General features: G+C 37.0%; 1 protein-coding gene across 8 annotated transcripts in view; it reads left to right on the top strand.

The window, feature by feature from the left end:
- kif21a (kinesin family member 21A) overlaps nucleotides 1-13,848 on the top strand; it is a 95,106-nt gene that overhangs the window by 20,589 nt on the left and 60,669 nt on the right. For 6 of the 8 annotated variants that reach the window (XM_039656760.2, XM_089127907.1, XM_039656761.2 and 3 more), the window contains exons 2-8: nucleotides 3,542-3,764; nucleotides 6,205-6,387; nucleotides 8,513-8,662; nucleotides 8,739-8,873; nucleotides 11,084-11,263; nucleotides 11,374-11,489; nucleotides 13,087-13,282. In XM_039656760.2, coding sequence (XP_039512694.2) covers nucleotides 3,542-3,764; nucleotides 6,205-6,387; nucleotides 8,513-8,662; nucleotides 8,739-8,873; nucleotides 11,084-11,263; nucleotides 11,374-11,489; nucleotides 13,087-13,282 — 1,183 coding nt within the window. Of the gene's footprint in view, nucleotides 1-3,541; nucleotides 3,765-6,204; nucleotides 6,388-8,512; nucleotides 8,663-8,738; nucleotides 8,874-10,761; nucleotides 11,005-11,083; nucleotides 11,264-11,373; nucleotides 11,490-13,086; nucleotides 13,283-13,848 lie in introns of those variants that run through there. The other 2 variants (XM_089127912.1, XM_089127911.1) reach the window with 2 other exon arrangements.

A 13,848-nucleotide genomic window follows, 5' to 3' on the forward strand; every position in this document is an offset into this window, starting at 1 on the left:
CAACTTGCATTCGCAGCCTCTCTCATATTAGTATTCGTGTGCGGCGGCTCGCTGACCGCAATGGCTGGCTGTTTTGAATGAGACAACCTGGTTACTGTGAGCGGGGAGCGCGGGGACAGTGTGTCTGTTCGTGTGCTCATATAGTTCAGAAGTTCGCTGAACTTCATACAGTTCAGCTCACTCAGCACGGCGTTCGTGGTTTGACTTATCGAGACTATTTTTAAGATGGCTCTTGTCTGTATACGCGAAGTGAACTGTCTTCATAAAGTATCTTCTTATTAAACGGTCTGTACACTTACAAAGTTCTCAATGCTTCGTTTTGCATGTATGGACCCTCATTATGTTACTGCGTTAGTGTGGGGCTATTTTGAGCCTTGTTAGTGGTATAAACTAGCGATTTCTTTTTACTTAGTCAATGCCCCCATTGCAAGCATTATACGCTAAACAGTTTTTAGAGATAAAACTCTTTACATACGATTATCATGAAAACAAATCTCAGAGAACGGTTGACTATGTACCGATGTTTTATTAGCCCAAAGGTTCATTGTTCGCCAGAGTTCTCCTTTAATAAATACGCATCGGACTCAGTGTGCAAGGTTTCTGTGCGTGACGAATTTCTAGGCTGACGAACACGAAAAACGCATATGAAAATTTCGGACTCAGTGTGCAACGGCCTTTACCCCTCTGCCACCAGAACCTGATCCTGGAACTGTTTTTATGTTGTATGCCTCTCTTCTGTTGAACATGAAAGGTGTATTTTTTTGAAGAATGTCCTGTCCATTCTTTTCCATATATTGAATGGATCATTCAGACTTGCAAATACCCCCCCCCCCCCCCCCCCCAAATCAGACGTTGCTACTTCGAACAGATGTAGAGATTATTGAATGATGGCACACATTTCAGTCTTTTCGTTATTTATTATGACCCATTATAGAACTGGGAAATGAATTCTGTGATGATGTTCTGGTTTGAAACACAAACAATACAGATCTCACAAACTTTCTCTAACCCATCCTCTGCTCGTGTGTCTATCACCCACATAGGTCTCTCTCTCTTTCTGTCTCACTCTCTTGTGCAATACAAGATAGATCCAGTATCAAACACACACAATACTCTCTCTGTGCCTCCGTCAGTGAATTGTGCTGTGAACAAAAGCGTTCTCACAGTCAGAGCAAAGGCTCAGCCTCTGCTGTCAGGTGCACACACAGAAAATGACATCAGTGTCTCTTTTTACTGGTGATTTTTAGAAACCAAGCATCACTTTTACTGCTGGTTGGTGATTTTAAACAAAACCATAACGTATTAACTTAGTCTGCAACAGACATTAATGATGCCTCAAAGACATGCCGCTTGTTAAAAAAAGGTTTGAAGTTACATTTAAAGGGGAAAAGTTTACATTTCAGAAAACATATTGGTAAAACTGATTATTGGTAAATCTTTCAAGTAAAGTGACACTTGGGTAAATTTCATTTAGGTGGTTTGTAAATCTTGTAAAAAATATGTTCATGATTTGTAAATCACAACATTTTTTCTTTTGTCAAATCAACTCATTTATGTGGTTCATATTACATAATATTTTGAGTTTCTGATGATTAAATTAATCTCCTTCATTGTATTAACTCAATTTTTCCATTTCAATGAACTTAAAATTTTAAGGCAACCACTTCATTTTTAAGTTAAACCAACAATATGTTGAATATAAAACTGCATATTTTTTTTTCATAGTAACTGGGATGAAAATCAACACAGCATAGAAGTGAGGATATTGTATCAATACATCAAGTACATTTTCAGGGTTTGCTATTGTCAGTATTGTGCATAATTTTACCGTAAGCTGCACATTTATAATGCATGAAAATAATAATAATTTGAAATATTTCAGTGTTTCAGACTGTAGTTTCACAAACAACGCATCTCCTTCTCTCACCAGTAAGCTGTGTGTTATTAGGGCTGGGCGATATGGCCCAAAAAAATGATCACGATAATTTTTTTTTTATATCAGATATCGATAATTATACGATAAATGTCAAATCTTTATTTCTTTCAAGTTTAAAGGCAGATTTTTGCTCCTAAGTGAAAGTTGTATAAACCAGAGCATTAATTGTGGTTTTAAACTACTCTTTATTGTCAGAACATATGACAAACACGAGAACATTTTGTCAAATATGAGTAGAACATTCAAACATTTTCATTCTTCCTTAAAATAAATATCTGAATAGAAAAATATTTCTTCAGCACAGTTTGCAGTGCAGGCTGCAATGTTTTGTCTCGAAATGCATATTTGACAGTGAGTTGACAGTAAATCTGCATCCTAACTCAAGTTAATAATATAAAATTTATGTTCATTAACAAAAACAGTAACATCTGTTTTTTTTTTGTTTGTTTGTTTTTTATGTAACGACCACAGTAAAATGTAATACTCTGACTGTTTGAGTTTTATTAAAATTAACCATTGGTCATCCTGTCTCATGCATTAAATTTTAGAGAATGATAACCACAGATAAAACCAGGTATAGCCTTTAACTTAGCACCTCACTATCATGGCAAAATGTAGCTAACTTTATGGTTTCTGTGGTATTTGTATGAAAAACAGTAGCCTAACAGTTAAATACATTATTATATACTGTACTTGTATTCCATTAGTCATTTAATACATTGTCTGCAATAATAATATTATACAATTCAAAATGTATATCCCACATTTCATGGTGCAGTTAATATTACTAACCTCACAGTAAATCCATGGTAGGCTAAATGGATTCAGTATCAATTCATATTCAGACTGTGCACGCAGCTGTTTCTCCTTTTTGTCAGCGGTGTTTCATCTGCCTTTAAACTGATTTAAACTTGACATTTGTGTTCTTCGCTGAACTCAAGCTTCTCACTGGATCTCGTGCGTGAGACGATCAGTAATCGCGTCTGCGTGAGCTCGCTCCAGAGGGCTAAAACTCGCGCTGCATTTTGGACTTTGACCCGAGCGGATAAATGCTCCGTGTGGCGCGCGCGGATTAAATGAGTTTCGTTCCGCTTTTGGCGCATAAACATTATCGAATATTTATCGACCTCTTGATATCGTTTTATCGAGAAAAAATATATCGCGATAAATATCGTTATCGTTTTATCGCCCAGCCCACTGTTACGTATGGTCAGTGATACTGGTTACACTTACTCTTTTGAAATCAAACTGTCTTGTGTTATTATGTGGGCTGTTTCACAGCAAAAATAAGGTGTACGCTGTCAATGGCAAATTTTTGCATTTTCCTATTACAGTGTATTTTCCATGGAACTGAACGTGTTTCACGTCACAAAATCAATAAAATTGTGAAGCACATGTCTGCGTTTTTCTTTATCTGATTGTGAGGATGTATTGTTTAGGTTTGCAGACATTTAATTTGCAGACATTTTATTCTGTGCAGTGACACCCAGGCTTATTTTAGACGACTAATTTGCACTTTATCAACACATCAGGAGGTTCTCATTGTTATTCAGCGTCTGAATGGGGATATTATTTTTATACATTTCATGTCTCTCTCGGTCACAGGATTCGTCCTCAGCTGGCTAAAGAAAAGATTGAAGGATGTCACATCTGTACGTTTGTGACCCCTGGCGAACCCCAGGTGGTTCTGGGAAAGGACAAGGCCTTCACGTACGACTATGTGTTTGACATGGACTCAACGCAGGACACCATCTATGCCAACTGCACTGAGAAACTCATCGAAGGATGTTTTGAGGGTTATAATGCCACTATATTTGCCTATGGACAGGTTTGTGTTAATTTCACTAAATCTAAGATCCTATATAATATAATCCCGTCTATCTCAGGGAACCGAGGCTACTGACGTAACGTCGAGTCAACCATTAAAGGAAACCGTTTAACTGAATGTTTAAAGGGGTCATAAACTGCATTTTTTAATATATTTTATAATGTGATTGACAGCTCCGGTGATTATAATCGCTTTATTTAATCACAATTTAAGTAACTTATAATTTTCATGCTACTAAGAGAAACGATGTGAATTTGACCGGTTAGTCACTGGTTTGATTTAGTCAAAGAACATCTGACTGTACATGAATCATTAAATATCAGAAATCACTGATCACAGATCAGGCATTAGAATTAACACGGTTATTTACATGTTGTGGCATTACTGTCGGGTCCATATCTTACAGTAAAAGACTTGTTTGCAAAGCCTGCACCGAAATTGCAACTGATTTACCAAATAATTCACAGTGAAATGTACCGAACAAACAAATAATGCTCAACTGAGACATTCACATAATTGAAAATAACCACATTCCTTTTGAAATATAAAGTTATTGGTAACACTTTACAATAAGGTTTGTTAGAATAATGCTGTTATACATTACTGTTAATTTCAACATTTGCGAACACTTTATTTCAATCTTGTTAACATTAGTTAATGCAATGTGAACTAACATAATAAACAGCTGATCAATGTTTGTTCAACTAACATTAACAAAGATGAACAAATACAGTAATAAATGGATATTTCATGTTAGTTAAACTAACTAATTATGGCAAGCCGTTTTAGCTTTTATTCATTTCCAGGATATGAATTCTTGATATCAACAATTACATTTTTTGGATATCAACAATTTAATTGCTGATATCTGTAATTGTATTTTCACTAGTGTAATGTCACCATAAAATGAATTGTTGATATCAAAAATTATATTTCTACTAGTAAAAAATCAATTCCTGATATCAACAATTAAATTGTCACTAGGTGAAATGTCTATACTTGATATCAATTCAATTGTTACTAGTAAAAAACTATCATTTTTGATATCTGAAAATGTATTTCTGAAATCAATATTATTTCAGATATCTAAAATGGCTTTCTTGCTAGTAACAATCACATTCATGATATCAGAAATTAAAATTGTCACTAGTGAAAATTGAATTGTTAAGTAGCAACTAGTAGCAATTCAATTGTGGATATCAAGAATAGACATTTCAACTAGTAACAATTGAATTCTTGATATCAAAAATAAAGGTTTTTACTAGTAATAATTGTATTTCTGATATGTGAAATTGGAATTCCAACTAGTAAGAAATCATTTCTTGATATCAACAATTGGTTTTGAATGGCAGCCTATAGTGACATTTCACTAGTGAAAATACAATTGTTTATCAAGAATTACATTTTTGATATCAATAATTGAATTCCTGATATCAAAAATGTAATTGTTGATATCAATAATTCATATCCTGGAAATTAATAAAAGCTAAAACGGCTTGCCATAAACTAATGCACCTTATTGTAAAGTGTTACCAAGTAATTTGTAGTCCAGAATCCGAAATGCAGAAGTTGTCATTTATGAACTTGATCACATGGGTGTTTGAATCGAGATCGATATGTTTTAATGATTAATCGTGACGCTTTAAGTCTAGGGCATTTTCACACCCGTGTAATTTGGATTTGTTCAGTTCATGTTGTGAGAATCAGAATCCTACAAAAACTATAATCTGTTTTAGATTGCCTGACCAAGGTGGACTCCGTCTGATTGAAAACAAACTCTGGATTTAACATTAACGTCTAATAGTTTTGCCTTTGAAATGTCTCAAGCCCTTTTATTTTTCCTCCAATCAAATGGAGATACCATCCAATCAATCCCAGTCTTAAAGGAACAGTTCACCCTAAAATTAAATTTGTCATTTTTTTTTTATGTTTCACAGAAGTACATGAGGAATGATCCCTTTCATTCGACCAATCTCACTGTGACTTTAAGATGCTTCTGGTTATTTATCTTCTCACAGATGAGGGATATTTGTACGCCCAGCATCATTTACGATTACAGGTTAAAGGAGTTTATTTGGCCTGGTATTTATTTGTACAAGCTCTGTATTTCCCATGTTCTCTGTATATGGCTAGTGTTGCCCGTGACCTGCATTTCATGGCTGACTTCCCCCAAAACACCCGCACACACAGCTCTGATGTCTGTCTCTCTCTCTGGCACTGTGTTAATCCAGATTTATCAACAGTCTCACTCCTCTGCCAGACAGACACATCTCCAGCCAGCCTGTAGGCCAAAAACAACATCAGTCTCTGTGATGACTTATTATTTAAATGCAACGCAACGTTAACGTCAACGTGCACAATTTGTATAATAATGTACACTTATTAAAATGTATTTTAGAGTTGAATATGTTTTGATGTGAGATTTGATGTGGTATCTCAGACAGGGTCAGGGAAGACGTATACGATGGGCACGGGCTTTGACATGTCCATACTAGACGAGGAGCTGGGCATCATCCCGCGGGCGGTCGGTCACCTCTTTAAAGGGGTCGAGCAGAGGCGCCAGGCGGCTGCAGATCAAGGCCGACCCGTCCCGGAGTTCAAGATCAGCGCACAGTTTCTGGAGGTACAGTGCTTTTGGATGATGATGCTTCACGGGTTCATTTTAATGATCTCCTCACCAGAAAAAAAAACCCAAACTCACGCCATTGGTTGAGCCAGAAGTGGGCGTGTTTGGCTGCTCTAACTAACAGAACAGTTTATGATTTCCATAAAGACATTTTCAATGTAATGTTGTTTTTGTTAAAGGGATACTCCACCCAAAAATGAAAATTCTGTCATTATTAACTGTTGCAAACCTGTATGGGTTTCTTTCTTCTGCTGAACACAAAGGAAGATATTTTGAAGAAGGATTAGAAACAAACAGTTGTTTGGCACCATTGACCTCCATATTAGAAACAAATGGAAGTTAATGGTGCCAAAGTTCCTATCGTTCTTCAAAATATCTTGTTTTGTGTTAAGCAGAAGAAAGAAACTCAAACAGGTTTGCAGCAACTTGAAGGTGAGTAAATAATGACAGAATTTTCATTTTTGGGTGGAGTATCCCTTTAACTAGTTTCAGCCCAACGCAGCTTAATTTTCATGTCCTGCGCCAGGTTGTTTAAATAGCAAATGCATTCGTTAGTAAGTAAAGTAAAATATAAGTAAAAATAAATTTAAGCTAGATAGAAATAATAAAAAATCTCAAATTAATAAAAATGACAATCGCATAACAAATTGACTAAAAGTAAGATTAAAGTAAAAACTAGGGTTGGGTATCGAGAATCGAGTATCGATTGGAACCGAGACTAACTTTTCGTTTTTCCCGGAATCGTTCAAAAGTAAAAATTTCGATTCCTAGTTCCGATATTCACAGTCCGCCGAGCGGAAGAAGAAACCGCTGAACAACACCAACGAAGAAGCGTCTACCGGAAGTGTTGGCATAACCGCGCGAGTCGAACATGAGTAGCTTACGTCGGCGGTCCAAAGTGTGGCTTCACTTTTCTAAAAATAACGAAATCTTGGCAAAATGCAAAATTTGTGACAAAAGGAGTATTTTTACAGAAGGAGTATTTCCTTCAGAAAGGCCGTTGGTTAGCAAGGTTAGCTAAACTTTTTTGACCCTGCCTCTTAAAAGAATCGGAATCGAGAATCGTTAGGAACCGGAATCGAAACAAGGAATCGGAATCAGAATCGTTCAAATTCAAACGATACCCAACCCTAGTAAAAACAAAATATAAAAATAAAAGAATATCAATACTATGAAAGTAATAGACTGTTGGAAAAGGTGTTATATGATAGTTATTAGAGCCAGACCGAAATGTCGGCATAATATCGGCATTTTCCAAACTATCGGTATCGGCAGTTATAATGGCCGATGATTCATTTTTATTTTATTTTGAAATATTCATCGGCGATGAATATTTCAAAATAAAATAAAAACGGACGAAACACGCTTGAACCATGTCATGAGTGTTGGAGTTGTGTAGTTTGTCCACCAGAGGGCACTCTACACCGTCCCTGTTGGCAACGCTCGTTGAGTTGGTCACGATACATACATTGCTTGAATAACAATTAAAAAAATCCCCATCAGTTCTCTTAACTCAAATAAGCATGACAAAGTGAAGAGTGAAGCGGAATTAGCTAGTAATAGTTACGTTACGTTGTTACAGTGTAGTTGACTGACAACTTTTAACTTTTGACAATGTGACTGAAGTATTTCTTTAATAGCGCGTGACCGTTATAGCAGTGAGACGCATCATCTCTCCTTGGCCTGTAATAATGAAAATAAATTTTTTACAATTTGCAGTATGACATAATCCATTGCTAAATTATGGCTCATCATAGACTAGCTAACCATAAAGCTAGCTATCATCAGTCTGTTCTGTTGTGACAATACAAGAAACAATGCATTAAAATGCATTATCATATTATTTTATTTAAAACTCATACATAAACTACAAATAACTAATGTTAATGTTTTGTTGCGTGTTTCTGAAAAAAAAAATGTATATATCGGCCGATATATCGGAATATCGGATTTTAAAACCAAAAAATATTTGTGTCGGTATCGGCCTTCAAAACCCTTTATCGGTCGGACTCTAATAGTTATGGATTATTTAAGGGAGATTACCAATAAAAAACAGTTTAATTATATAAATTGTGTTATAAATGTTGTATGGTCGGTCTTCTCTCTCCATGTGTGTCTTCAGCTGTATAACGAGGAGGTGTTGGATCTTTTCGACACCACGCGTGACATGGAGATGAGGAAGCAGAAATCTCATATTAAGATCCACGAGGACGCCAGCGGCAGCATCTACACCGTAGGCGTGACGACTCGCAACGTCTCCTCAGAGGCAGAGGTGAGCCGCGTTGATTATTTTCGGAGATATTCGGTCCATATATTGTGCATAATATGAGTGTAATATTGTGCTGTAGATGATCCAGTGTCTGAAGCTGGGCGCTCTCTCCCGCACCACTGCCAGCACTCAGATGAACGTACAGAGCTCTCGATCTCACGCCATCTTCACCATTCACGTCTGCCAAGTGCGTGTTTGTGCACCCGCGGAAAACGTAAGTACCACCTCCAGTTAAAAAGACTTGTTTTATTTTTATTTCTATGACCCACCCTTAGAATGTCAATGGATTATATTTCAGGCTGTTTATTTCCTTATTTACTAAATGGTTAGCTAGTGCGTTTGTGGCAGAAATGCAGAAGTCCCGTTTGAAGTTCGAGTCGTGTCTGACTACTCAACATGACATCATGACTTTTGCGTAAACATACACGCCAATTTCGAGTCAAGTGGCGTGTTATCTCGACGCTTTTTGAGCTATCCGCGTGTATGCGTGTTTGTCTACGCCATTAACATCCGCGTCATTCCGCGTGTCCGTACACGCCGTCAAATGTCCGACCAAAACAAAGCAAAATGTAGATCTACATCTGGGGAGCAACGTTTTTCTTTCTTATGATGGTAAGGGAACAGTCATAAATGCCATTAACCCCAGTGATGGTTACTGTAGGTTTAGGGACGGGGTTGAGGTAAGTCATATATTTATATAACGTTAAGTCAACGGCGTTCATAAACACGCTGAAAGGCGATTATGCGTATTGATAGCACGCCAAAAATGGAAATACGAATTGGCGTGTCATACACACGCTACTTCATGAGATCAGTCTGGGTTACTGAGTGGATGAGCGAGGAGGATTTTTCTTGAAACACTCTCAAACAACATGTTGGGATGTACGGGTGAATAGATTTTTTATTTTTTTTGGCTTTCTGACCCCAAGACTCAACTAATCTCTGCAATTCTCCATCTGTGATCCTTGAAGAGTCTTTGGCCACTCCAACTCCTCCTCACCGTTCATTAAGACCATATAGACACTCGTCCTCTTCCTGGCAGATTCGTAAAATATTTATTTGATTGGAACTTGTTAATTATTGATTCCTCCTGATGGTCAAAATGGGGATTGACCATTTTTCTTACAGACATTTTCTATTTTGTGAAGCTGAACACTCTTTTTCTGCACATGAGATGTATAGTCTTTGGTTTTGCACATTGCACATAAAGGAGTAGTTCACTTTTAAAAAAACGTTTGCTGATAATTTACTCACCCCAATGTCATCCAAGATGTCCATGTCTTTCTTTCTTCAGTCGAAAAGAAATTAAGGTTTTTGATGAAAACATTCCAGGATTTTCTCCATATAATGGACTTCAATGGGAACCAATTCAAGGTCTAAAAGACAGTTTCAGTGCAAACTGTTCAAAGGGCTTTAAACGACACCAGGCGATGAATAAGGGTCTTATCAAGCGAAACGATCACTCATTTTATAAATAAATAACAAAGTTTAAGTTTTATAAGCTCAAATGCTCGCCTTGCTCTGTTTTGTGATGCGCGTTCGTGACTCTCCTGTTTGAACTCGTTCATCAAAATGAACAAATCTTTTTCAGAGTCATTTGGTGCATTCAATGAACGAAATGAACGAGTTGACTCTGGAAAAGATTCGTTCAGTTTGATGAACAAGTTCGAAAAGGATCAAGGCGACCATTTGAGCTTATAAAACTTAAACTTTGTTGTTTATTTTTAAATGAGTGATCATTTCACTTGATAAGACCCTTATTCATCATCTGGAATCATTTAAAGCCCTTTGAACAGTTTGTAGTTTGCACTGAAACTGTCTTTTGGACCTTAAACCATTTGGTTCCCATTGAAGTCCATTATATGGAGAAAAATCCTGGAATGTTTTCATCAAAAACCTTAATTTCTTTTCAACTGAAAAAAGAAAGACGTGGACATCTTGGATGACATGATGGGGGTGAGTAAATTATCAGCAAAAGTTTTTTTTTTTTTTTTTTTTTTTTTTTTTTTAAAGTGAACTACTCCTTTAAGGGAATTTGGCCTTTGTGTTTCCTCATATTTAAACTCCTGTGAAACAGGAAGTCATGGCTGGACAATTTCATGTTCGTGGTGTGCTAAAAGTCACGCTTCCAAATATCAGCCAATATATTGGTTTTGGCGCTATATCAGACGAACACTACTCTACTTAAACAGAGGAAAACAAAATCCAAACTTTTTAGCAAAATGATGTTTCAATAACAGGTCCAATCAACAATAAAATGTCAAATCTACCGCTTATGTAGCTTCTTCCGGAAAAAGATCAGGCTCTTTTATCTAAATGACGGCTTGCATTCCCACGGCAGCCATGTTGAGTAGAAAAATGCCGTTTTTGAACACATTAAATCTGTAGTCTATGTTGATGTCTTTATTCTTCTTTTGTTTTCAGCCCCCAGAGCAGGACAATGAGACAGACAATCGGCTGGCCAACAGCTCGTCTGAGATGGAAGAGTTCGAAACTCTCACAGCCAAGTTTCACTTCGTGGATCTGGCCGGGTCGGAGCGACTCAAGAGGACGGGGGCCACCGGGGACCGAGCCAAAGAGGGCATCTCCATTAACTGTGGATTGGTCAGAACGAGTAATATTATTCAGCAATGAAAACAGATCTTCAGGCTAGAAGTATTTACCATAAGGTGAGCTATAATATTACCGTCTGCTCTTTCCTTGCTGTGATCTAGCTGGCCTTGGGGAACGTCATCAGTGCTTTAGGAGACCGAAGCAAACGATCGACGCATGTGCCTTACCGAGACTCCAAACTCACTCGCCTTCTGCAGGATTCACTGGGTGGAAACAGGTCGGTGTCAACATTTCTGGACTCAGCACAAATTTTTATTCGATTCTGGCATTTGGCGAGACACGTCAGGCAAAAACATCGTTTTTTTTGTTGTTTTTTTTTCACTGGTCAATTTTGGGATTTTGGGATATTTGTCTTTAAGAACATGTCTTCTTTCAGACTTGTGGTGGAAAAAGTCTGAAATACACATTTAGGTCTTTATTTTACTACACTTTGTCTGTTAACTTTTTAAATTCTTCAAAAGTTGTCGTTATAAATCGATAAATCGCGATCTGCACCGTCATCACACACACACAGTTAGAAAGCTCTCTTTCTCCTGCACAACCCTGTCGGATCCAAATACGATCTTTTCCTTTTTATCAGCAACGGATCGTGAAAGTTAAAGGGGGGATTTAACTCTAAATGCGCGATCTCATTGGCTGATGCTAAATCTTTAAAGCCAGTTTTCTCAAAATGACTTTTTTCTCATACTCCAAGTCCAAAATCTCCTCTTCAGTAGCACCTATATACACCTAACTTTCCAGTCTTGTACCTAGTTATATTATGAAGACATTTACAGAGGGATTTGTAAATAGATTATTCCTAGCCTGATTTATATAACATTTTATTCCAAAAAAGATGTCGAAAATCATTTTTTTAAGGCAATTGGCAGTATATTCTGATTTACAGGATAACAAAAGTAGATATCCATAAATCCCTCTGTAATTTTTTCTCATCTAATATGTGAACACAATTTTTGAACCTAGCTTTACCAATACTCAGATTTAGTTTTTTTACAATACATGCAAATTAGTGCATATTTAATTAGATAATGCCTCATTTGCATGTTTAAACATTATATTATCTTAATCTATGTAATCAACTGGGAAAGTTTCATGGTGATATCTGCTACCCTATTCACTTTTAGTGTCTCGCCTTAAACCAGAATGGCGTTTTTTGTTTTTGTTTTTTTTTAAAGTAATTTTAAAGAATTTTTTTTATACACTGATCATTTGTAAATAACAAATTTTGTCGAGATCTAAAAAGCAAAAAAGTAGTCCGTGTCCCCTATATGCACTGTAGTATATTCTAAATCTACTGAAGTCGTACAATAGCTTTGTGTGAGAAGCAGACTAAAATTGAAAGGATAAATCACTGATAATCTTACCTACCTGTGGATGTCGCTTTCAAATCAAATATGTAGCCATTTAACAGAACATAATGTCAGATTGGACATCAAGGACGTCATCAAAATTTGTTCTGGCATTTCTCTTGACTAAATGCCACTGACGTAGAACCTAAACAAACTGGCACCATATTTGATTTCTGTGAATATTTCAATACATCACTGAATAACAACTTCAGTCAAAGGATTGGTATGACTTTTTATTCAGTTGGTTTCCTTTGGTTTGTACTAATTTACAGTATTTCTCATAAACCGCACACAAATGTGTAGTAACCGCATAACAACAAGATAATTACATAGTTATAACAGGATAATAGCAATGTGTCAACATCAGAGCATTTACTTGAGGATTGACCCATATCCAGATTGACACTGTAGCGTTAGGCAGTGTGAGGAAATGAATAACGCTGGAGGTTTTCTCTGGTCTCTCAGTCGAACGATGATGATCGCCTGCATCAGCCCATCGGATCAGGACTTCATGGAGACGCTGAACACGCTGAAGTACGCCAATAGAGCTCGCAACATCAAGAACAGGGTGGTGGTGAACCAAGACAAGGCCAGCCAGCAGATCAGTGCTCTCAGGACGGAGATCGCCCGGCTGCAGATGGAGCTCATGGAGTACAGAACGGTGAGGCTGGCACTCACTCAACGCTGCTTCTGAGAAAGGTTTCCGTCAGTTGGACTTGAATTCTGGCGTGTTGTCTTCAGAGTATTCTCAAAATAAAGGTGGATAAAGATCTGACCTACTAAAACAGAGTTTTCATGTTCAGTTGAAAGTACGGGTGACCCAGATACTGTAGAGATTGGACTATCAGAGGTATATCACACTCAAAAATGGAAATAAGTTTACAGATTCACAAGTGATCTGATTGGCTGGCTTCTGCGTAATTCCTGGAGTCAGGGTGGTCAGGTTTATTTCAGTTCTTTGCAAAGCAAATATGCGTTTATAAGCTACCATACTACTGCAAACAGCCCTTTTGAACCCAAATTGATAATTGGGTAATAATTTGATTGTTTAATTTTTTTTTTAAATCTTCAAATTTACTCACCACTTAATGTCACTTGAAGAGGCAACTCTTGGTTGTGTTATTGGCAAAAGCATTTTTTGCATTAAAAAATATGAGACATGAGCAATAGAATGAAAAACAATGCAAGGTCATTTTTTAATGTTTTGAAAGAAGTCTCTTCTGCTCA

Source organism: Pimephales promelas, chromosome 25 (assembly GCF_988280905.1).
Source record: "Pimephales promelas chromosome 25, fPimPro1.hap1.1, whole genome shotgun sequence".
Lineage (NCBI taxonomy): Eukaryota > Metazoa > Chordata > Actinopteri > Cypriniformes > Leuciscidae > Pimephales > Pimephales promelas.